General features: G+C 39.9%; 1 protein-coding gene across 11 annotated transcripts in view; it reads right to left on the bottom strand.

Moving 5' to 3' along the window:
* Nucleotides 1-22,681, bottom strand: part of Cobll1 (cordon-bleu WH2 repeat protein like 1) — a 159,298-nt gene that overhangs the window by 20,936 nt on the left and 115,681 nt on the right. For all 11 annotated transcript variants that reach the window (XM_021154795.3, XM_021154785.3, XM_029473785.2 and 8 more), the window contains 2 exons: nucleotides 17,863-17,960; nucleotides 17,548-17,772 (listed from right to left, as the gene is read on the bottom strand). In XM_021154795.3, coding sequence (XP_021010454.2) covers nucleotides 17,548-17,772; nucleotides 17,863-17,960 — 323 coding nt within the window. The remainder of the gene's footprint in view (nucleotides 1-17,547; nucleotides 17,773-17,862; nucleotides 17,961-22,681) is intronic.

The following is a 22,681-nucleotide window of genomic DNA, read 5'->3' as shown; positions in this document are numbered from 1 at the left end:
CTGATATTGATATGCTTTTCCTGCTATCATTAAATATATATAACAATCAATAGGTATTATCCCACCCTTTTGAGTAGATCTCTACAGAACAACGAAGATGTACTGTCTTGTAGTGACGATATATAGACAAATAAATGATTTCTTAATTCTTAATGGTAATAGGACTGCGATTAAGTCCTTTCTGATGTCAAAACTACATTGAGAACTCTGACAGTCTTCAGTGTCATGAGTTAATTGCTTCGGAGAGAGCAAGCAGGCATCTACAACTTAGAGCACATTCCAAGAGGTTGTAAAACAATTAACCAAAAGGCATAAAAAGGAAACTGAGGATAGGTACAAGGACAGAAGATATAATATTGACTGGGTTTATCTATAAAACTTTAACAATAACTTCATTATGGTCTTTAATTCTCCGTGAACCTGTAGAGCTAGTGACAGATGTTGAATGTTTAGCCAGATAATTACTCTTAATGGATATGCATGTAGGCATTCTCTGTTTTAAACTTCTCATTCAATTTATGATCTGAAATTATGTTTGAACTTCTAGTGAACTTTCGTAAATAAAAAAAATATATAGAGAGAGATGCTTGGGTAAATCATGTGATCTACTCTCCTGGAGAAGGTAGAAAGGACTAAGAAAGATTACATTGCTGGTCATAGGAGTGGGAGAAACAGCATTGGGAATATAGCACTGGTAGAAGGGCATTGTTACACCAAAGCAGCAAGAAAAGAGAGCAAGATTAGAAGGAGAATGCAGAGTGGAGTAACTTAGAAACTGTAAGGCAACGTAAAAAATTAAGAGACCAATGTGCAGAATACAGAGGGGGAAAAGGAAAAAAAGAAGAAGCTGCAGAGAGAGCAGAAGGAGCAGACAGGCTTCTCCTTACTGTGGGACAGAACAGGCCTTTTCTTAATAGCAAGGCAGGCTTAGTCTTATTAAAGAGAACAAAGCTTTCTTCTTAGAGATTTGGCTTTAATTCATTTAGCAATTAAAGGGCAGAAGCTTTTTCCATCTCTATGCACTAAAGTTTGAAGCTCATTTTTCATCCAGAATGAGTTCTTTCTGCACTGGCTTTTAGTCTTGCTCCATATAAATACGTAAGTGTGGATGTGTGTAAGTATGTAGTTATGAGATAAGTATGTAAGCTGATCCCAACTGGTTTGAATGGAGATGTACAAATATGTAAGCATGAATTTGTATATGAATTTATGTAAGTTTATCCATATTTTCTAGTATAAAAGTGTTACTTCTGCAAGGGTGACTCTCTTCTCAATAGAAGTTCATTGCTCCAAACCTCCCCCTAAACTAATAAGCAAGGGGCATCTGGATAAGAGGGAAAAGGCTCCAGCAATTAATTCCTTATTTAATCCGATGCTGGTTTAATATGAGGTGCTAAAAGCTAGAAATGCAGTTTCTGGCCTCAAAGGAAGTCAGGCAGGTCAGTTACAGTATGCACACACACACATATGCACACACACACACAGAGAAATTTAAAGAGCTCATCCAATCTATGTTTTTCAGTATAAAATATAAAAAAATATTTAAAAATCTACCATGTGACATGGAAATGAAAGGAGAATGGAAAGGAGGGCATAAGGAAGGGTGAAGGAGACAAAGGAATGAAATAGGGAAGGAGAATAAATTAAATCACACTTTATTCAAGAATTTCATAACTTTATCTAATACTTTGTATGCTAATTAAAAATAAAATGAGCCGGGTGTGGTGGCGCACGCCTTTAATCCCAGCACTTGGGAGGCAGAGGCAGGCGGATTTCTGAGTTCAAGGCCAGCCTGGTCTACAAAGTGAGTTCCAGGACAAGCCAGGCTACACAGAGAAACCCTGTCTCAAAAAACCAAAATAAAAAAATAAATAAATAAAAATAAAATAAAATGATGAAAACCACAAAAAATTTTCATTGGTGTCTTATAAATATAAACAACACACACACACAAATACAAATATATATACACAAACATATGTTTCCTTCACCCTTCCTTATGCCCTCCTTCCCATTTCTATGTTACATGTAGATTTTTTTCTTACATTTTCATGTATATATTCGTATAAAAAATATATTAAGCCAGTGCTTTACATTTTTTTACATTTATTAGTGTGCATAGATGTGTTTGTGTGTGTATATGTATGTGCATGTGTCTGTGTATTTGTGCCTGTCCCATACATAGATGTACGCGACCATGCACACGTGAAGGTCAGAAGGCAACTTGCAACATATCATATATATATATGTATATATATATATATACACACATATATATATTTATATGTGCACACACATATAAATATATACATACATATTTACATATACAGATATATAAATACAGATATATACATACATGCACACACACACATATACATACATACACACACACACACATACATTTACACACGCACATCTCAGAGGCAGGTCCTTTGAGGCCACAGTCTATAAGGAGACCCTGCTGACCCACAGCAGGTGACTGTCAGCAAACCCTAAGACAAGCACTTCTCAGCAGGCTGACTGCTTGCCTCCTAGCTAACTGCTTTACCAGTTCTGCTTCTGCCATTACAAGAAAACAGCCTCACAGAGTTGTACATATAGTCTGAATCTCTTATTTTGTACTGCTAAACCTCTGATTCATCAATACTTTACCAAACGACCACAAATATGTAATAGTCACTTAATAGGCTCCATGATTTGAGCTGTACAGCACTAAGCATAGGTGACCATTACTATTCACAATTTTCCTTACTTCTAGGATCAATACTCCTTCCTTTCCATTGTCCCACACTCCAGCTACTCGATTTTGCTGTCCGTTACTGCTCATCTCCTGACGAACATCAGTGGGACTCTCTCCTACAGTATATAATTCATGTTAGTATCTATGCACTCTCTCTGGGAAAGTTTACCATTCTCTTGATTTTAAGTATTCCTTACATAATTAATGAACCCCAAACTCATTTCTCCCTCCCAGACCCCTCTTCTATCTCCACTAAATATCTAAGGATACTTAGCATTAGCATGACTAAACCTCAACTCTTGATAACCACTGCTTCTGCTACTGCTACTGCTACTGCTTCTTCTTCTTCTTCTTCTTCTTCTTCTTCTCCTCCTCCTCCTCCTCCTTTCTCCCCTCTTCCTCCTCCTCCTCTCCTTCTTCTTCCCCTCTTCCTCCTCTTCCTCTTCCTCTTCCTCCTCCTGTTCTTCTTCTTCTTCTTCTTCTTCTTCTTCTTCTTCTTCTTCTTCTTCTTCTTCTTCTTCTTCTTCTTCCCCTCTTCCTCCTCCTCTTCTCCTTCTCCTTCTTCTTCTTCTTCTTCTTCTTCTTCTTCTTCTTCTTCTTCTTCTTCTTCTTCTTCTTCTTCTTCTTCTTCTTCACCAAAGCACTGTCTTCCTACTGGTCCCCACAAGTCTCAGCAAAGAGAAGGCCGTCCTCCAGTCTTCCCTCATCTGCTCTCTCTACCCACCCTGCTCTCACCTATCAGCTCTTCCCTTAACTTCCAGCACCCGGGTGACTTCTACTCTGAATCTTGAGACCCTTCTAAATTAACATCGATTTCTCTAGACTTTTCTTAGCACATCAATAAATAGGGACTTTCTCATTAGGATGCACACCATTGTAAGCTACTTCACTCAAAATCCACTAATGACTTCTCTGTTGGCTCAGGGAAAAAAAAATTCTAATCGATGGGATGGCTCCAAGATCTCTGCAATCATTTTCTTCTCCAAGAATGGTTGACATGGATCTGCTGCACCATCCTTCTCACCACACTGTCTTCTTCCTGTCTCTACCCTGAGGTAGAGAACCTTCGCATTCTCTGTGCCTAGAATCTCTCTTCTGCTAACACAGTATTGTACTCCACATTCTCTGCTAGTTATTTCTCATATGGCACCTCTTCAGTTAATTCTCTGATTCTCAACAGCTCCCACCTGCTGTGTTCTTAGTCCAGCATTTCGTAGTTTTCTTGTGTGTTACAGAGCTGGCTTAAGTGTTTGATGTTGGTATCTGCCCCCCAACAGACTAAAAAAGAGTGCAGAAATTTCTTTTCCAATTATGCTTACTACTGTATTTCAACATTAATGTCTGGTTCATAAAAGTTTTATAATTAATTATCTTAAGAAGCTGAGGTGAACTTGAACCAGGGATGCATGTATATCCTGAGTTAATCTAATTTTACAAAACAATTCGATATCTTAAAGAGTAGTGAACTAATTCATAGGAATTTTTTCTTTTTCTTATTTATTTATTTATGTATTTATTTAGGAAGAGGCTGACACAGAGACAAGATTTCTCTGTGTAGCCCTGGCTGCCCTGGAACTCATTTTGTTGACCAAGCACTAGCTTCAAACACAGAAATCTGCATGCCTCTTCCCTTCCAAGGTCTGGGGTTAAAGGTATGTGCCACCACTACCCTGCTTCATAGGAAATTTTCAACTTTTGTACCTTGCTATTAAGAAAAAAAATAACATATTTACTATTGCATACTTTTAAAATACTTTTCCAGAGGTACTTCCCAACCCCAGGAAGTTGACCAACTGAACAATTAAACTTCCATAGTACTTAGTTAAAATACCTGCAGCCAAACCTAAGCCAGTCCTTACCAAACATTCCTCTCCTTCCTCCAGAACTCTTCAGACCTCTCCATAGCCATTCAAGGAAGGAGCTACAACGTGCACCCAAGCCCACATTTGGATTCAGAGCCATTAACGTCAAATATGATTAAATATTGCAATCAGACCCTTTGGGAGGGTATCCTTAATGGACTTGCGAAATAATTCAAGGACCTTCTGTGACAAACACCAGAGTATAAAACACAGGACACAGGACCTGGTACTGCTTAAATACCATTTTCAGTGGAATATAAGGTTAAAGAAACCTTCTAACTGACTTCTCTTGTGTTCTCAAACTTCCACTTAATATCTTATGAAAGTAACAAATTTCTCTGTCAGCCAAGGGGAGGTTTGGCAGGCAGTCTTCCTTGTCTATGCTGATCAGGAAGCAGAGCCTGGTGCAGCCACAAGGCTGTTCAAGGCAAAACAACAACAACAACAACACTCAAAAAAAAAATCTAAAAAAAATCCAAACCAAACCAAAAACCTATTTTAAAAAACTATCCATCATAGATGATTATGAGAAAACTGTAGGGGGATCAGAGAGACGGCTCATCAGTTAAGAGCATGTGCCACTCTTGAAGAGGAGTTTAGTTCCCAGCACCTTCCTCTGGTAGCCCACTGCCATATGTATAACTACAGCCTTAGAGAATCAATGCTCACTGCCAGTCTCTACAAATACCTGTGCACATGGGTGGGGACACACACACTTACAGAAATACTGCCAGGACCATAACTGTATCTAACACACACATCCACGGATGCAAGTTAAAGGGCTGTGGCTCTCCTGTTTCAAAATGCTTTATGACCTAAACTGTGTCACATGACATTTGGAAAAACAATTAAGACTTAGTAAAGAAAACAAATGAACATAAGCAAATGATGAAAATTCACCTGCCATCTGATGGTGATAGACATACCACTTTACATAGGGGAAAGTAACGTATATGGACATCATCAGAGAAGCCTCAAATTCTAACAATAAAATATGTACCCCCAAAGCTGACAGAGTTAGATGAATTTCTTGATGAATTCTTTCGGTTAAAGCCCTAGTGGCAGGCCACTCCAAAGCTATTTATTGTAAGACTACAGTAGATGATCGATATGTAAATGCAGAGACACCGGAAACAACAGAAACTCTGATTTGCCTCCTAGCGCCCTGCGTCAAGGATTCTGATTGATTGCTTTCATGAGATATATAATAAAATTCTTCCATCTCTGTGCTGCTCACCCTAACACCCACTGACAGGTCTGTCCTTTCACCTGATAGAAGCAGTCATGGCATGAAGTCTCAGGCACAAGTATGTGGTTGTGGTACAGGAGTATAATAAAGAAGCTGGTACAGAAATGGAAAAGGAAGGGAGGTTTAACTCAAAGACAGAAGACCCACAGATTATCAGTCTGGGGGGGGGGGTGGTCCTAGAAACAAGCTTGTGTTTTTTAATGTGATATTTACATTTCTAGGGATAAGGAATTTAAAACGTATCAAAATGAGATGAACTGCAATTTTATAAATGTTCTCTCTCTCTCTCTCTCTCTCTCTCTCTCTCTCTCTCTCTCTCTCTCTCTCTCTCTGTGTGTGTGTGTGTTTACAATTCATGAAGACAATTTAAAGGGACACAGACATCCAAGAAAGGGTTTTACCACCTTATCCTGTGAAATCCACTCCTTTAGCCTGCAGAGCAAGTAGACAGGAATCCACATTTCTCAAGATACAATTTGAATTAAAGATGCTAAGAAAGATGCCATTAAAGGAGAATGTGACTGTTACTCAGTCACCAGGCTAGACCTAAAGGCCTATCATAAGCACAGTCTATGCGGTGTGATGAAAACTTACCAACTTTAGTGACAAAGGAAAAACATAAGGATTGGTGCAAATGGTCCAAAGTCAGGAATTTTGAACAAATAAGAATTGTGAGTATAGATCATCAACAGTAAGTTGATGACAAGAATACATATTTCATTTTGACATATGAATGAGATTAATGTGAGTCTTTAAGAAAGTAGCTTATGTTTTATTTTCTTGTAAAATAGGGAGACAAAATTGGTTGGTTACCATGAAGAGTTTTCTCAGGAAAGAACTAGTCAGTCAAGATAAAAGCAAAGAAGGCCACAGGAGTCAAATGTGAAGATCTTTTATGTGGACTAAAGCATTACTTTTCCTAACACATAGTGAAGCCCTAGACCCCTATACTGTGAAGAAATCTTTAATCTATTGAATATATCCTTTGGTTAAAGTCTTCAGGAAAGGCAGGGGTGTATAAATTAGAAGACTTCAGTATTTTTTTATCTAACTTGTAGCCACGACAACTATTATATGTTTAGGTCGAGTATGTAACATGTAATACTGGAGGGGCTCCAAAGTCAAGAGCATCAAACACTAGAAAACAGACGTGCAGAACTGCTATGGTATCTTAAGAAATGCATATGATAAGGTTCTAAAGTGACCAGCCAATTTATTGAGTATTATTAAATGTGAACTTGTCTAACTAAAGAGAGGCTTACTGAGTGTTCTCAATTTGGAAGATAGAATACTGTAATATTTACTAACAAATGGGAATTGGAGTCAGTATTAGGAGTTCAGCCAGGAGACATGTCATTAATTGTCTTGGGAACTTCAGCCTTCTCATGTATGGAATGTAAGCACATTAACCATGAAAAGTATCTATGACAGAAAGAGTCTGGGTTACCCAAATGACATCATGCATGCACAATGGAATAAAGCCTAGCAACCCACACATGCTACAACATAGACATCAGCTGGCACTCCTACAACAGTTGTCTATTTTCAGGCTGGGAATATTATTTTGTAAATAAGAAAATAATAGGTACTGGGGTGAGAGAGGTGTACCAATATGAAATGGGGACATTTCATCATCTATTTCTCCTAGGAGAGAACAGAAATAGAGTCCTACTGGAATCTGACTTAGAATCAATTCTAAAACCCAACTGTGTTTATGTTCTGCATCCAAGGTTGGGTTGTTGCATAAAACCCCCACTAAGTCTCGGCAGCATACCATGAAAGAGTGCAGTAATAATTAAGGTTTAACACTAGTCTGTTACATCTTGGCAACGAGTAGATAAATGTGTACTGCCGCAAAGACATTTGAACAATTTCATAACCATGCCTAATTAGAATGAACTGCTTCCAACTCTGCAGTTTCAGTATCAAAATTCATTTCCTTCAGTCAAATCATGACAGGAATTTTAAAAGAAGGTCTGAGATTAAATTGTTAAAAGTCTGAAGGGTTTGCAAAATGAAAAGAAAGCCAGATTTCTAACTCCCTAGGAGAGCCTGCCTTGGCTAATCATTAGCTACTCAATTCTATGCTCTAGTTAAAGCTACTGATAAGGCTGTGCACTATTAGTAAGCCTTGCACCTGAAACAGGAACACACTCCCACAAACGCTGTGACCCGTGAAAAGGGAAATATTACAAGAAAAAAATAGGACATGCCAATGAAAGAACATGGTAAGGTCAGATGGGAACCCATAGCAGATAGACTGTCTGAATCCACGCCTAGATTAGCATTCACTTTCTTAAATGACATACAATCTAACAGAAGAAGGCAGAATTAAGGCAGTACTATAGCCCACAGCAGTACTGAGGACTGGCACTGGAGATGGTAGTAGCTAACATATTAATCACAGGTACACCATAACATGGGCAGTAAAATCCGGAAATCCTGCATGAACCAGAAATACAGGGGGCGGGGGGATGTTCTAAAGAGGAGAAACAGTGTAGCTCAACTGCAATGATGTTGCAAAATGTTCTAATAGGAGATCTTGGATTATATCTGCTTTTAAGAATATTCTTAAGTTTGGGGAGCGGTGGGTTTAGCGGGTCCTTAACCACTTGAAATGGTCTTTAATCTTAAAATTCACTTTCTTCTTCAAGGAAAGTTTAACATAATGCTCAGCTAACCTTTTCAACAGCATAAAATCTATTAAATATCTTATGATTGACATTAAACTTATGCAAATATACTATGAATATGTCCCAACTTCACGTATGACTGATGGTTGAGTTTTAACTCTTGGTGGAAGATCCCTAAATTAATTTTACAAGTTAGACACACAAGTTGGTTTGAAATGTAATTATTTTGAATGTAATTATTTCATAATTAATGGAATATAGAAATATGAGAAATTGAATTTGCAAAGTGGGTATGCTCTGTAAGCAAGTTTTTTTTTCAGTAATAAAATCAATATAACTGCATTGGAACAAAAGCAATGCTTAAAATGAGAGGGAATTTTTTTTAAAGAACAATTGTTGTATATCCTAACAAACACTGGTCAGCCCTTTGAGGTTTTGCTGTTTATTTTCTCAAGTGTAATTTTTACAGCTGTATAAACACATGCAAAGAGAACTGCCCTTACACTGGATGGAAACATACATGCCACTTGTTTGTCATTGAAGCTTTTTAGAAATAAACTATTTCCAGGTAAAATATGGAAAAGTTTTTCCAAAGATCTGAATTTCTGCTCTATAATAGCCTATTCTCTGGAGAAAAACCTATTATTTTATTATTATCTATTTAAGCCCCATATTAAGAGTTCTCCTTGATAGCATGGAAAGTCTTACCTTGTCAGGATTGACTCAGATTATCAACATCCAAGTGAAGGAATGGGGGAACAGATGTGTCTTATCAAGTACCAGCAACTGGGCTGAGCAGAAGACAGGAGACATCAGGTACAGGGCCTGCAGCTCTTCAACCTACACTATGTGAGCAGTCATCTCCTCTGCCAATTTTAACACCACTCCTATCATTCTTCTGAAATAAGTACTACTGTAGAAGCCAATAAGATTAGAGCTAGATCATCCAGCAGGTGTTCCATGTGGCACCAACACCATTAGCTTGTGACTTTTTGTTCCTAATTAAAGTTAAGGCCCTCCAAGGAATTCCACGTGGCTGTGTTGGACATAAGATTTGTATCAAACATATCTTGTACAAATTTCATTATTAGTTAACAGTGACATTTATATCCTCTAGTTAATAAGCTCAGTAAATGAACACATTTTTCTCACACTCTAAGCCTTCCATTTCTTTGTTGCAACACAAGGTGCTTGTGTGGATTCCTGTGTTGCAGTAAGTGCACACAGAAAGATGCCAGGTGCTAAATCTTCAATGTTACTATCATACATTGGGTCTCAGGAGTCACTCAACAGGAGTAGCTGTCGTGACCTGGTTGCCACCAACCAAAGGTCCACACTACAGAACTGTTTTTATTAGGTAGAAGCCAGCCGTACATAGTTTTGCAATATAAGAACTTGAAGATTCTGGGAAATTTAGTTAGAAAATTTTATTCCTCAGAGAAAAAGAACACAGCAATGGACAAGTTCATTGAGTGTGGAAAGTTGATGGAAAGACTACAGCAGAGAGTAAAAACACCACAGAGTATCTAGGAGAGCCCAAGGTGACACAAGACACACAGAGGTTGAGCAGTTTCCATTTACATGCACATCAGCCCTTTTTTTGTGCAAAGGAAAAAAAAAGACAAATTTTTAAGCCTATGCTATCTATGACTTTGACAGACATGTACACTCTTCTTCTCCAGACACATCAGTGTTTCCATCAGTCCCACCCTCTCCTCACTCATTGAACTCTATGTATGTAATCGTGGCTTGCTAGTAACAATCTTGGCTTTAACATTTTTAAGCCCAAAGATGAGAACTGAGCTCAGCAGTACATCTTCTACGAACAAGAAGAAAGTAGAACCTAGGATCCAAAGTAAACGAGAAGACATGGTGAAGATCGTGGTTCCCTGTAATCCAAACAAACTGGACTGACATGTTTCTAGGCACAGGTGAGGAGAACACCTTACAGATTAGTTGAACTTAGAACCCATGCCAAAGGCAAATGACAGCCAAAGTAATACACTGGGGGAGGAGGGCATTTCAGTTCAGCCCAGACAGAAAGCCAAAGCTGTCGAGAAAGCTTTATCCCTCCCTACACACTCATACCACGGCCATGCTTCCTCTGACCTGGCTACTGTGAGTGCATGCTGCTGAGTAGAGAAGGGCACATCTACTCATGCAGCCTTCAACACCAATATAGGCCAGAGGCTATGTAAGCCTTGGTCTTCTGACTTCAGTGTTCTGCTCTGACCTTAGTGTAAAGCTTAAGGCACGGGCAGCCTTTTGCTTACTGATAGACAAGGAAGAGAAACGTGTATTCAATTTACAAATGGTCAAGAGCTCTTGTTCTTTGACGATTTTTCCTCTTTAGGGGTTAAAACATAATTAGCAGGTCCCTTTACTTTTAGGTTTGAAGCAGGACTGAAAGTGCCGACAGAGGGCTTGCGTGTAGATTAATGGAGTGCTCTTTGTAGAAGTTGGCTTGGAATAGGAAAACTAAACACATAAGCAGGCACTGCTGCTTTGCTTTTCATGGCCATGACTCCTTAACAAACCTTAGGAAAGTTACAAAGAAATGATGTGCATTATGCATGGGAAAAAGGAAAGACTATACTGTGCTGGTAGATTTTTTCAGATGCATTAATCTACTCATAGCTTTGGAAGTAGAGCCAGATGTACTCATATATCAAGCTGCAACTGCCATGGTAACCACAGTTCCTAGGCAACTGTGGAACTCGGTGTGGGGTCCACTTTCCATACAATAAATACAAGAGGCGAGCAGGAGAGAAAATAAAGTGTTACATGATAACCCAAATTAAAAACAAAAAGCAGGAAGAGAAATATTTCTTAACGAGTACAAATACATAATCTGTTACAATAGGGAGTACAACCTTAATTAGTCTGCATAAAATAACTGGAAAAATCCACCAAGTAAAATAAAAAACAGATGTTTACTTGCTTCATGGGCATATCATCTGCTTCTAAACCAAATTAAGTAGGGAAAAAAATAAAGATAAAACTGTGTAAAAGAGGCATGCGAAGCATTCCTAAAAAATTGAGTCAGCCACTGAAAAACGAATACTCTGGGTATTAAGTTTCACTTGCATAATATTAGATGGCAGGAAGTCTCGGTTTCTCAATATTCGAGTGTTGTCTGTGGCAGCACACAAATTGAGAGCAAATGAAATGCTCACTAGAGGTTATCCCTTTACTGTGCTTCCAGCCACAAACCTACCCCAAGGAGGTTACACACCATGCCACTGGCTGGGGAAAGTTATTTACTGTTGAGTGCAGAGGATTTGAAGCAGTAAAGCCACACTAAATGTGAGAGTCAAAAATTCTCCAAAGGTTTTGGGAATTCTACAGGTGGAGATTTCCAGCAATTTCTTTTAAACTCTTCCACCTCCACTTGAAACATAAGTTTAAGAGACCAACTGATGGAAACAAGGCAGTCCTCTGCCTACTGATTTTGCTACATGTGTCCTCAACAGACAGCAAATGGTTCTAGGCCTCAGATTTCTATACTTAGTCTTAATCCCCAAAGCTGTCGATGTCATTTTGTTGACAATCTTACTTCATATGGTTACATGCATTTCATATAGGGATACAGTTACTGTTCCTATATATAACAAAAAAGGCCGAATACCATAGACCTTGTAACACAAATGGCATTTCAAATCACTAGAAAAAGTCTGTTTGACAACACATTCAAAAAGTTCTAGGAAAAACTGCTAGAAAATTTCCAACTGGAAATTCATTTTGAATTAAACATTTTCACAGGATATAATATATTCACCTATACAGAGAAAGTGGCATGAGGCTGAAAACCATGCCAAAGTGTACAGAAAATTTAGGGACCTGAAATTTAGCACACACTGAAATGGAGCTTCAGTGAAACTTATTCTTTAGATGGAGTGTCAGATGCAGAAATTCTACACAGGCCTCTGAACCTGGATCGTTAATGAACCACTTTCGGGAAGAGCACACACAGCAACTGTCAAAACCAGCCTGAAAGTCAACAGCCAGCTATGTGAATAATTCCAGTGTATATTCCAAAATCACTATCCAAATATCTCCATTTGCCAATGTTGAGAAATGCCCTAGAAGAATGAAGCAAGTTATCAAATGCAGACAGCCAAAAGTGGAAGAGACATGGCCAACACTTTTTCCTTTTCAAAACCAGGTACATTTAAAGCAAGCATTGACTACAGTGGATCACAAGACCAGTGACTACTTAAAAGGGGACCAAAGTGAACCAAAGGTTAAACTGAATACACTGTTCATCATAAATAATTTTCATGTATTACTAATATTTAATATTTATAGTTTACTTTTCTGTCTCATTACCAATCAAAATAAGAAATTTATAACATCATAAAACCATTTTCTTTTATTATTATTTTTTTTTAAGAAGCTTTCAGGGTAAAACTGGAAATGATTAGAATGCTGTACTGTTAAACAGCACACCCTTGTGGTCTAAGTTGCATCACAAGCAATAGCAGCTTGCTTCATAGATATTTTTCCTTTTATTATGTTTTCCTATTTCACTGTTACTACTTTCAGTGACTAAAACAAGTAAAGTTTGCTAAAATCTCAACTACATTGTTCAAGGTGGCATATAATGCTTAATTATAATTCATATTTTGTTTAAAATTGTAAACAAAATAGCAACCAAAATAAGTAACATTCATTCACCAACAGGTGTGTTCTACTGAAATTCATGAATATTTGAATATAAACAGTTATCAGTTCAAGAGTTAACTGTATATAAATATAATACCTAGAGATACACAGAAATTAAAATATACGAGACAAATTCAGAGTCATGATTATTCTCTTTAGAACACACTTCATTAGGCAGTTCAGAGATGAGGAATGAATCAACCTTGCGGAAGTGACGAAGCAGAAGACAGAGGTGCCATCATTTCTTTCTGACGGAGGAGGAGACTTCACTTGAACAACAGTGACTAAAATCACCTGCTTAGAATTGGAAACATTCCCGAAATTGATAAGGTTTATAAGGAAACTTATGTCAACAGACGTCCCTGGGACACCCCTGCCCCTCCCCCCCAAAATAAGCACTGGTACAGTTTCTGAGCTGGGAAATGTTAAATAAAAAATACAAATGTGTCAGTTGGTCACAGAGAGCAGTATGAAGGTACATTGAGCTGGTCCTCTTCTGTCTACTCTGGGTTACTTTGGGAAATGACTGGAGAAGAAGGAAGGGAAGACACTGTGGATGAGACTAAATGAAGCCTTGGTCTCTAACAGAAGTCAAAAGAATAAAACAAATGAACACCAAGATGACTATGAAGTTTTGGATAACAGTTTGGTAAAACCCTGGGTTGCATGATAAATCTGCCAATTCTCATACAAGGTGGATCAGTAAGTATTCACAGGTTCAAATTTAACAGCAAAGAATATTTGGAATTACAAAATGGACATGGTGATTGCCTAGGAATGTTATAAAAAGTCATAATGGTTTAAAACAGGGTTCTAATGGCCAGAAATCTAAAATCAAAACATGTGACAAGGCATGCTCTCTGTGAAGGACTCTCCTTGCCTGCTGCATTCTCCGGTGGCTTCCAGTGTTCCTGTATGGCAGGACACCCAGCTTGGCTTGGGGGCTGTACACAACTCTCTTCTCTCTTCATGCTATATGGCTGTATGAGTTGTCTTATAAGGGCCCTAGCCTTTGCACTAGAGCCCAACTGAAAGAAAAGATGGTGGTACCTCCAAACTTAAATCCATATGCACACTATTTCTAAATCATATTTACAAGTATTAGGGCTTAGAGAGGGAGGGACAAGCAAAATAGAAGTGGGCTTCCGGAGAAGTGCACTTTTTGTTCCCAGAAGGCACTGTGGTGCATAAAGGTAGGAAATTACAGAGGTGGGTCTCCAAACAGGAACAATGGGGACAGGTGAAGAGCCAGGGACCTATCAATAAGATAACTCACACGGGAGGCCAATCTGTGGACTCCTAAGTCTTAGGATCTTGTTACATTAGGGCCTGAAGACAATTCCTGGAGGAGCATTATTCAAACCATGACAGGCCATCACTGGGAAGAGAGGCCCCTTGGTATTGCAAACTTTATATGCCCCAGTACAGGGGAATGCCAGGGCTAAGAAGCGGGAGTGGGTGGGTAGGGGAGCAGGGCAGAGGGAGGGTATAGGGAACTTTTGGGATAGCATTTGAAATGTATATAAAGAAAATATGTAATAATAAATAAATTTTTAAAAAGATTCATTCACAGATTCAAAAAAACCAAACCAAACCAAGCTGAGGAACAGATATCCTTCCTTAGTAAAAATAATAAATGGACTTTAAGAATACAGATTCAGAAGGGATCTGCAACCCTATAGGTGCAACATTATGAACTAACCAGTACCCCGGAGCTCTTGACTCTAGCTGCATATGTACCAAAAGATGGCTTACTAGGCCATCACTGGAAAGAGAGGCCCATTGGACACGCAAACTTTATATGCCCCAGTACAGAGGAATGCCAGGGCCAAAAGAATGGGAATGGGTGGGTAGGGGAGTGGGTGGGAGGGTATGGGGGACTTTTGGGATAGCACTGGAAATGTAATTGAGGAAAATACCTAATAAAAATATTAAAAAAAAAAGAATACAGATTCAGCTTTGGTCAGTTCAGTAAAGAAAATGGGTGATGGAGAAAGTAGTAGAATAGGAAGGAAGGATAAAGAAAGACAGAGACATGGAGAGAGGGGGAGGGAGGGGGAGGGAGGAAAGGAAGGAAGGAAGAAGAGAAAAAAAAAAGAAACAAAAACCTTATTAGTTATAAGAAGGTAATAAGGTGAAGGAAGAGTTAAACATGAGGGGTGTCTAATCACACAAAACCTGGCCCTGAGTCTAGAACATGGGAGATGCCTAGGGAAGCAAGTGTTCTTTCCTGAGTGGTGTATATGAGCAGATACATGCAGACAAACATAACCCCAGCTTAATCATTAAGGATTTTGGTAACGAATAAACAAAACACGGTCCTTCAGCTTCTCTAGGGAAAAGCAAATCATTCTGGTTCCTGTTGAACAATACATCAAAGAACTACCCAGATGTCCAGATCAAAAGACAAAATAACCAGAAAATTGCATAAAGATGTGTAATTTGCCAAAGGCAATATTTAAAAAGAAATCACTTAACACAGGGCACCAAGTGGTCACAGAGCAGAGGGTGAGAATCAAAGGAACCAGCTTTCCATGAGGTCACTGGTGGAGTGGATCAGACTTCCAAGAGGCAGACAGTAGGAGACGACGTAGACTCCTTGGAAACTGAAGCACACAGAAGCTTCTGGGATGGCTTGGATGAGGACAGTTAGAACAGAGATGATTTCTATCCAAAGACAAGAAGAGTTGGTAGCTATGTGAGAGTGCCAGTTACATTCTTACAGTTCACTTCTCAGGTAATTAAAATACAAAATAATCTTCAAAAGGCTACTGTTCACATGAAGAAGTATAAAGGGGCCATGCACAAAAGGAGGTCTTTGAGACCAGCTTTGTCCTGTCTTCCCTGATTAGTTTCTGTCTGGTTCTCACTCAGGCCCAAGCACGCTGTATCCTTGGCATTCTGGAATCAGAACAGAGTTCTCCACCCAACTGTTGCACTCCCACACACGTTTATGACTGAACACAAAGACTGCCTCTTCTGTGAAGCGGCACCCACCTACAGGATGGATGGATACCTTGGAAGGTTTTCAGCAAATGATTCTCTCAGTGGAAAAAGAAATCGTCCCTCTGTTTTGTAAGATGAGATTTTTTTTTTTATGGCACAGTATTAACTTAGATAAAAAATAAATACTAAGTTTTTAAAGAGTTCATTTCTCTATTTGAGTTGCTAACCATCTAGAGTGGTAATAAAATCCTTTAACTTCCTAAAGGACTCCACTCAGTGTCTAAATATCTCAAAATACATTTTACTTTCAATGTCACTCAATCTATCTGACCCAACTCTATGAGCATCTTCTGTTCAAACACATTTACCTGAGTTTTACTTAGGCTCTACCTGAATAAAGCAAGCAATGTGTAGATATTTTTTAGACAAATGGATCCACACAGAAAGGTATATTCATGGAAACTTTAGTATTAAATTAATTTAGTATTAATTTTATTTTACTGAGGAAGTCTGGTAGGGTGGCTTGGCTGGTAGAGGGGCAGGAGCCTTCCTCCACATCTGATGTCTTGGTTTCAATCTCTGGAACTGGCATGCTTGAGAGACAGAACATAGATGCATTGTTCTCTAACCTCCACATGCCACCCACATTCATGCCCACACTAAAATAAATGAACTTTTTTTTTCTTTTTGTAAATTGACATAATGATTTTCATAGCACATCCCCTCTGGATGGACAATATGAGTATAAAACAGCAACACATTATTAAAAGGCTTGTTTTTATATTTTTGGTTATGAGCCTAGCCTTTAACGGCTGAGCCATCTCTCCAGCCCAAAAGGCTTGTTTTTAAAACATAGCATTAACAGATCAAGTAGACACCAGGATTTTCCCTGGAGAATCTCAGAAGATGCCAGAGGTTATAAATGCAAGCACGGAACATATCACCTATGCAGTTTTTAAAAATATATATGGTCAAAATATTCATTTAATTCCCCATACATGCAACCAATGACTGTGATGAAGTAAAGCAAGACAAAATGTATGTACCTTTATTGGCTGAAGATGGAAGCTTCTTAAAACTGACATCTAAAGACATGGCAGAAGTATCCATGATCTTTTTCTATCAACCTTGCCAGTAACTATTCTACTGAGTACATAGTTTTTTCTTAAAGATTTATTTACTTCATGTATGTGAGTACACAATCTTCACACACACCAGAAGAGGGCATCAGATCTCATTATAGATGGTTACGAGCCACCATGTGGTTGCTGGGAATTAAACTCAGGACCTGTGGAAGAGCAATCAGTGTTCTTAACCTTTCTCGACAGCCCCACTGAGTACATATTAATAACTGCTTCTTCCTCAGGAGTCTCAGTGGAAAAAGATAAGTTAGATATGGAAAAAACAGATGCTCCCCAGAGCAACCTGTGAAACAAAGCAAACCAAGGCTACCTTATCTGTGTCATCCGCACTGGTGGATCTCTCCACACAAGACGCTCGTCTCTCCTGGCCTTGAGCAGCACCCTGGGATGTGGGCATCGGTGGCAGTGGGGCACGTCTCTTCTTGGGTGCATCCGAGGGCAGTGTATTGGAAATGTAGGGTTTGGAAATGGTGTTGGACCTCGTGAAAGATGGACGATGCTTGCTCACTAGTGGGGTCGCAGGAGCGCTGGCAGTCTAACAGAAAATCAAAAGGCAATGGTCAAGATAAAAACCACTCTAAAAATACTTGTTAAGAATCTTAAAATGCTGCATGAAAATGCCTACTTGCTCTCGCTTTTTCTTGCTGCGTTGGAAAAAACTGAAAATCCCTTTGTTTTCTTTCTCCTTCACAATGTCCGGGTTGTGTGATATTTGGCAGGACTCTGAAAAAAACATGAAAAACAATTTACTTTTTGTTCACGGGTGGAACATTCATCCCCAGTGTTTCTCTTCTAACCTCCCTTTAAAAGGATTTTCTGGTGATAACCATCACCCACTACAGTCACTAAGCAAGGCACCACATACCTCACCCAATTCTCAGAGCAACAAGCGAATACAGTGACCACGTTAGATGGGAACGAAGTGAGGCTTAAGGAAGCAAAGACACACAGCCAGGGCCGGGAGGCGGAGCTAGGCAGTGAATTCAATTTCTTAGGCACTGTGTAATCACCAGCATTACAAATGCAAAGTAAGAAGGCTGCATCGCAGCGACACACGACGCTTCTCCCACGCAGCTTATCCTTTCGTTTATTTCAGCTATAATTTTGTCAGAGCTAAACAACCATGAAGCATTTCACTCGCAAAAGCATGAGCCGTGATAATTACGGCTGCCACTCTCTCTGTTCCCATGGATCTAAACAAACTCTGCCCGGAAAAATTCTCCAAGAAAAATTCGATCTGTACTGAATACATACAGAGATTTTTCCTTGCCACCATTTTTGATGGAAAGTCACGATAATGACCATTTACAAAGCATTTCTGAAGCACTAGGTACCACAAACACTCCTGAGATGATTTAATGTATATGGGGGGGGGGTTGGGCGTGGGCATAAGCTATATATATTGGACCTTGAGTTTCCATAGATTTTGGTACCCTCAAGGGTTCACAACCAATCTCCTTCAGGCACTGAGGGAAGACTGGACCAAGTATTGTCTCTTAAATGCTATTTATTTAACCCAGAAGTTCTAGTGGTTCCAGAATTCCCAAGCCCTAAATATTAACAGTGCTGATTAACTTTAGTTAGAACAGCAACTGCCAAACTTCAAGGCTCTGTTTTTAATCTTTCTTTAAAATAAAAACAACAGCTATAACAACAACAACAACAAAACAAAACCTGTTTCCTAATATCAACCGAAGGGGTCAATAACTAAGAGCCAAGCTTGCATCTAAACCGCTGTGCCCCAGCACGCTTCCAATACAGTATCCCAGTGACAGAAAGCATGATGGCTCTGCATCAATTGATTTATGGTTTGTAGAAAGCAATGAGCTACAAACAACTAGTCACGTAAGGGTGCAGGTTACCAAAGTCCACTGGGAGTCATACTAAGGACTTAGGGACCATCCTACGACGATTTCTATTGGCAGAAGTCAGGACAACTGTGATACCATAGAAGTAACGCTATTGAAAGGTATCACATGAGCTTGAGGAACCGAGATCCGACTCCCTGAACCCACATAAAGCTGGACATGAGAACATACATCTGTAACCCTGGTGTTCTTACAACGTGGTGGGAAGCGGACAGGAGAACCACTGGAGGCCTGTGGGCCCTCTACCTGGCAGGCACATTAAGAGACCCTGCTCAAGCGAGGTAGAATACAATGGCCAATATCTGCAATTATCCTGCTTGCTATATGCATGTCACAGCACACACACTCCCATCCAGTAATCCCACCCTGTCCCACACATTTATATACAGGAGATTTAAAACAAGAGCTGGTAGCTGAAAGAAGGATTGCCTAAGACCAGCACCCCTTTTCAGTTAAGATGTACATGGCAAGATGCTGACGATTAGTGATGTTATGAAAGTGTCTGTAAGTGGAACGACAAACCTCTACTTATGAAAGGGATCTCTCTGTGTGTAGCTCAGGGTGGCCTTACAGCTCTGGGCTTATGCAATCCCTCCTCCTTCACCTCCTGAGGAGTTTGGACTACAGACAAACATTATCTGGCTCCTATGAAGTATTCTTGCCACAAATTATCTCATCCAAACCTGTCAAGTCTCTATATTTATACTCAGTTGACAAGAATAAGTAAGTAGGTGAAGTTATACCCACAGGGTGCATGGGATCTATCCTGAAAGAAACAGACTACAGGATGAGCTATAAAACAAAGGACATTGTGTCTTCAGTTAAAAAAAGAATTATAAATTCAAAAAAGGAGAGACTAGGACTCAACTGTGAACATAGTTTTTCCACAAAGAAACGTGGGAATTTTATGCAAACCAGAACAATTTCAATGATAGTGGAAACAAAGAACTTCACATTAAAAAAAAATTGAGAGATACCTGGGCAGCACAAGAGGGCTGACCTTGGTGGTAGGGGCAAGGGTGAACTTGCCCCAAGACTATGAGTGTGGGAGAGCTGGCCCTCTTGGTTGTCTTGTTGTCTGTATTACAGTGACATGGGTGAGGGAGAAATGCTTGCTCTCCCACCCTTGTTACTAATGGTAGGCAAAAAAGCTGGCCCCAGGACATCAGAGATAAGACCTGGCCCCTCATCTACTGCAGCACTGGGAAGAGCAGGCCCTGTATCTAGCCTGGGCCCTGATGTGGGGACTGAGCCAGCCCCCAACAGCAATGGGGGGCTGATGTGGCAGATGAGCCAGCCCCCAACAGCAATGAGTATGGAAGAGCAGGAGAGCCAGCCTTGCCTCTTGTCTGCTGGGTGATGGAACAGACAAGGGAGACACATCTTCCTCCCCTCCCTCATCTCTTGCTATCTATGGCAGGCAGGAAAGCTGGCCCGGGGTCACAAGGGTGGCAAAATTGGCCATGTCCCTCACTGGTTACAACAGTCAAGAGAACAGGCCCTGAAGCTAACCTAGGCAGCAGGGTGGCGCTGGCCCTCGTAGCAGGAGCTGATGATGAGGGCATGAGAGCAGGAGAGCAGGCAGGACGATGAGCCCACATCTCAGGCCCAGATCCAGGGCTCTGAGTTGGTCCACCCCAACATTTACCCCACAGATGAACTGCTGAAATATACAAAGGGGCCAGTCATACAGATCCAAAGCTATAGGACCTCCATGACACAGGGCGACACCAGGATTTCTGAGAGGAGCCCAGTAAGGTTCTAGTGTTGATAGAGTAGCAGAAGCCAGAGGCTTTGAGCCAGACCAACAAGTCATTTGAGAGAAACTTTAATGGGACTTAGAAGTAAATGTATAATTTTACATGCTTTTGTTTAAAATGTGTTTATAAATAACATGTATCAATGTAGAGATCACAATGTAGGAACACAAAAGAGTGTACTGGCTGGGTTAGGGTTTCCTTTAAGTTGTTTTGTTGTTTTGTTTTGTTTTTGTTTGGTTTGGTTTGGATTTAATCAATTTGACATAAGCTACCACCATCTGAAAACGAGGAACCTCTTTTAGAAAAGGCCTCCCTCCAATAGATTGTTTCTGGGACATTTTCTTTAATAACAACTGATATGGGAGGGCTCAACCTCCTGTGGGTGAGGGTCCAGTCTCCTGTGGCTGGGGTAACCCCACGGTAGGTAATCTCAGGCTGTGTGAGAAAGCAGGCCGAGGAGGCAATGTCTCTCCTTCAATTTGTTGCCAAGTTCCTCCTCTGCTTGAGTTCCTGCCTCTGCCTCCCTTAAGGACAGACTGTGATTAGGATGTGTCAGCCAATTAAACTTTTCCTTCTCAAGTTGGTACTGGTCATGGTGTTTTATCACAGCAACGGAAAGAAAAGCAGGGCAGATAGTTAATATTAAAACAGGAATTAGTGCGCTCTGTCATAGTAACGTTCTAAGGGAAAACTGTATTCACATATAAACCCTTTAGTAACTCAAACATTAAATAGGCAGTACACACTGCACAAGGGCCTTCCTAAGGCTAACAAGGAACAGTGAGGACCATAGGGCTTCAAGGCTAAAAGTTTATTATATTTCTGAGAACACCTCTGTGAAAGAAGAAATAAAAGCTTCATTCTGAGCTATTTCCCCCAAACTGGCATATGTTAGTTACAAATGTAAAAAAACAACAAAAAATTTCAGCATTGCATTCACATTTAAGTAATTAAGCTGCCTGAGATTTGAATAACTTGCAGCTTCATACGTCCATTCAGTTAGTGTAGCCAGAATCTGTCAGATGAAGCTTTCCTGTACCTGATCACCCTCCACACTACGTCAGCCTCATCCCTCTTCAATTAAAATCATGTGTGCAGATCGCTAAGTGTCAGAGTTAAACACTAAGACAAGTGAAAACCTGTCTTCATTATGGAAAACAGCTCAAGCACTGTAGCTTCCTGACTCTAGACGAGAAAGTCCCAGCACACAGAGTCTAAAGGCTTCTGATGACATCCCACTAAATCAAGGGGTAAAAACACGTATGGTTTAGATAGACCTGCTAGACTCTGACACTGTAAATAAGCTCTCTTGACCCCACAACTCTAGTCCCTGCAGTTTCTTCACATGCAGTTAAGTCTCTGAAAAACCTCATTCAGGTAAGGCCAGAACAGACATTAGACATCAATGGATAAAACCTTGAAGTTGAGCCTAAGAAGATCAGGGACTGTGGTTAGGAGCAAGCCAAGTATAAGCATTGTTTCTGGAAGGAAGCAAAGACCATTTGTTATCATTTCTTGACTCCCATTATAGAAGTAGAACCCAGAAATATAAAAAGCTATTTTCTCTAGAAGCTTGCCACCTTGGCTTAACAGTCAGAGTTAAAGAACCTGTTTTTTGATTCTCTGCCAGGGTATATTTTAAGATGATATCGATTTTTAACTCCTTTGATTAGGCTAGCCCGTGTTTAAGAGCAGTCCAGCAGGAGAGAGTGAGCCAGTTCTGTTCAGTCAGACGAGTTCAGTTCAGCCAGGCAGCACAGGAGGCAGTGCCGTGGAGGTGAGTTCATTCCTGAGTTCATGCAGTTTGACATAGGTC

The sequence above is a fragment of the Mus caroli genome, unplaced genomic scaffold (assembly GCF_978045245.1).
Source record: "Mus caroli unplaced genomic scaffold, Mus_caroli_1 scaffold_2, whole genome shotgun sequence".
NCBI lineage: Eukaryota > Metazoa > Chordata > Mammalia > Rodentia > Muridae > Mus > Mus caroli.
Note: the sequence above shows the minus strand (reverse complement) of the source record. Positions and strands in the feature narration are given on the sequence as shown.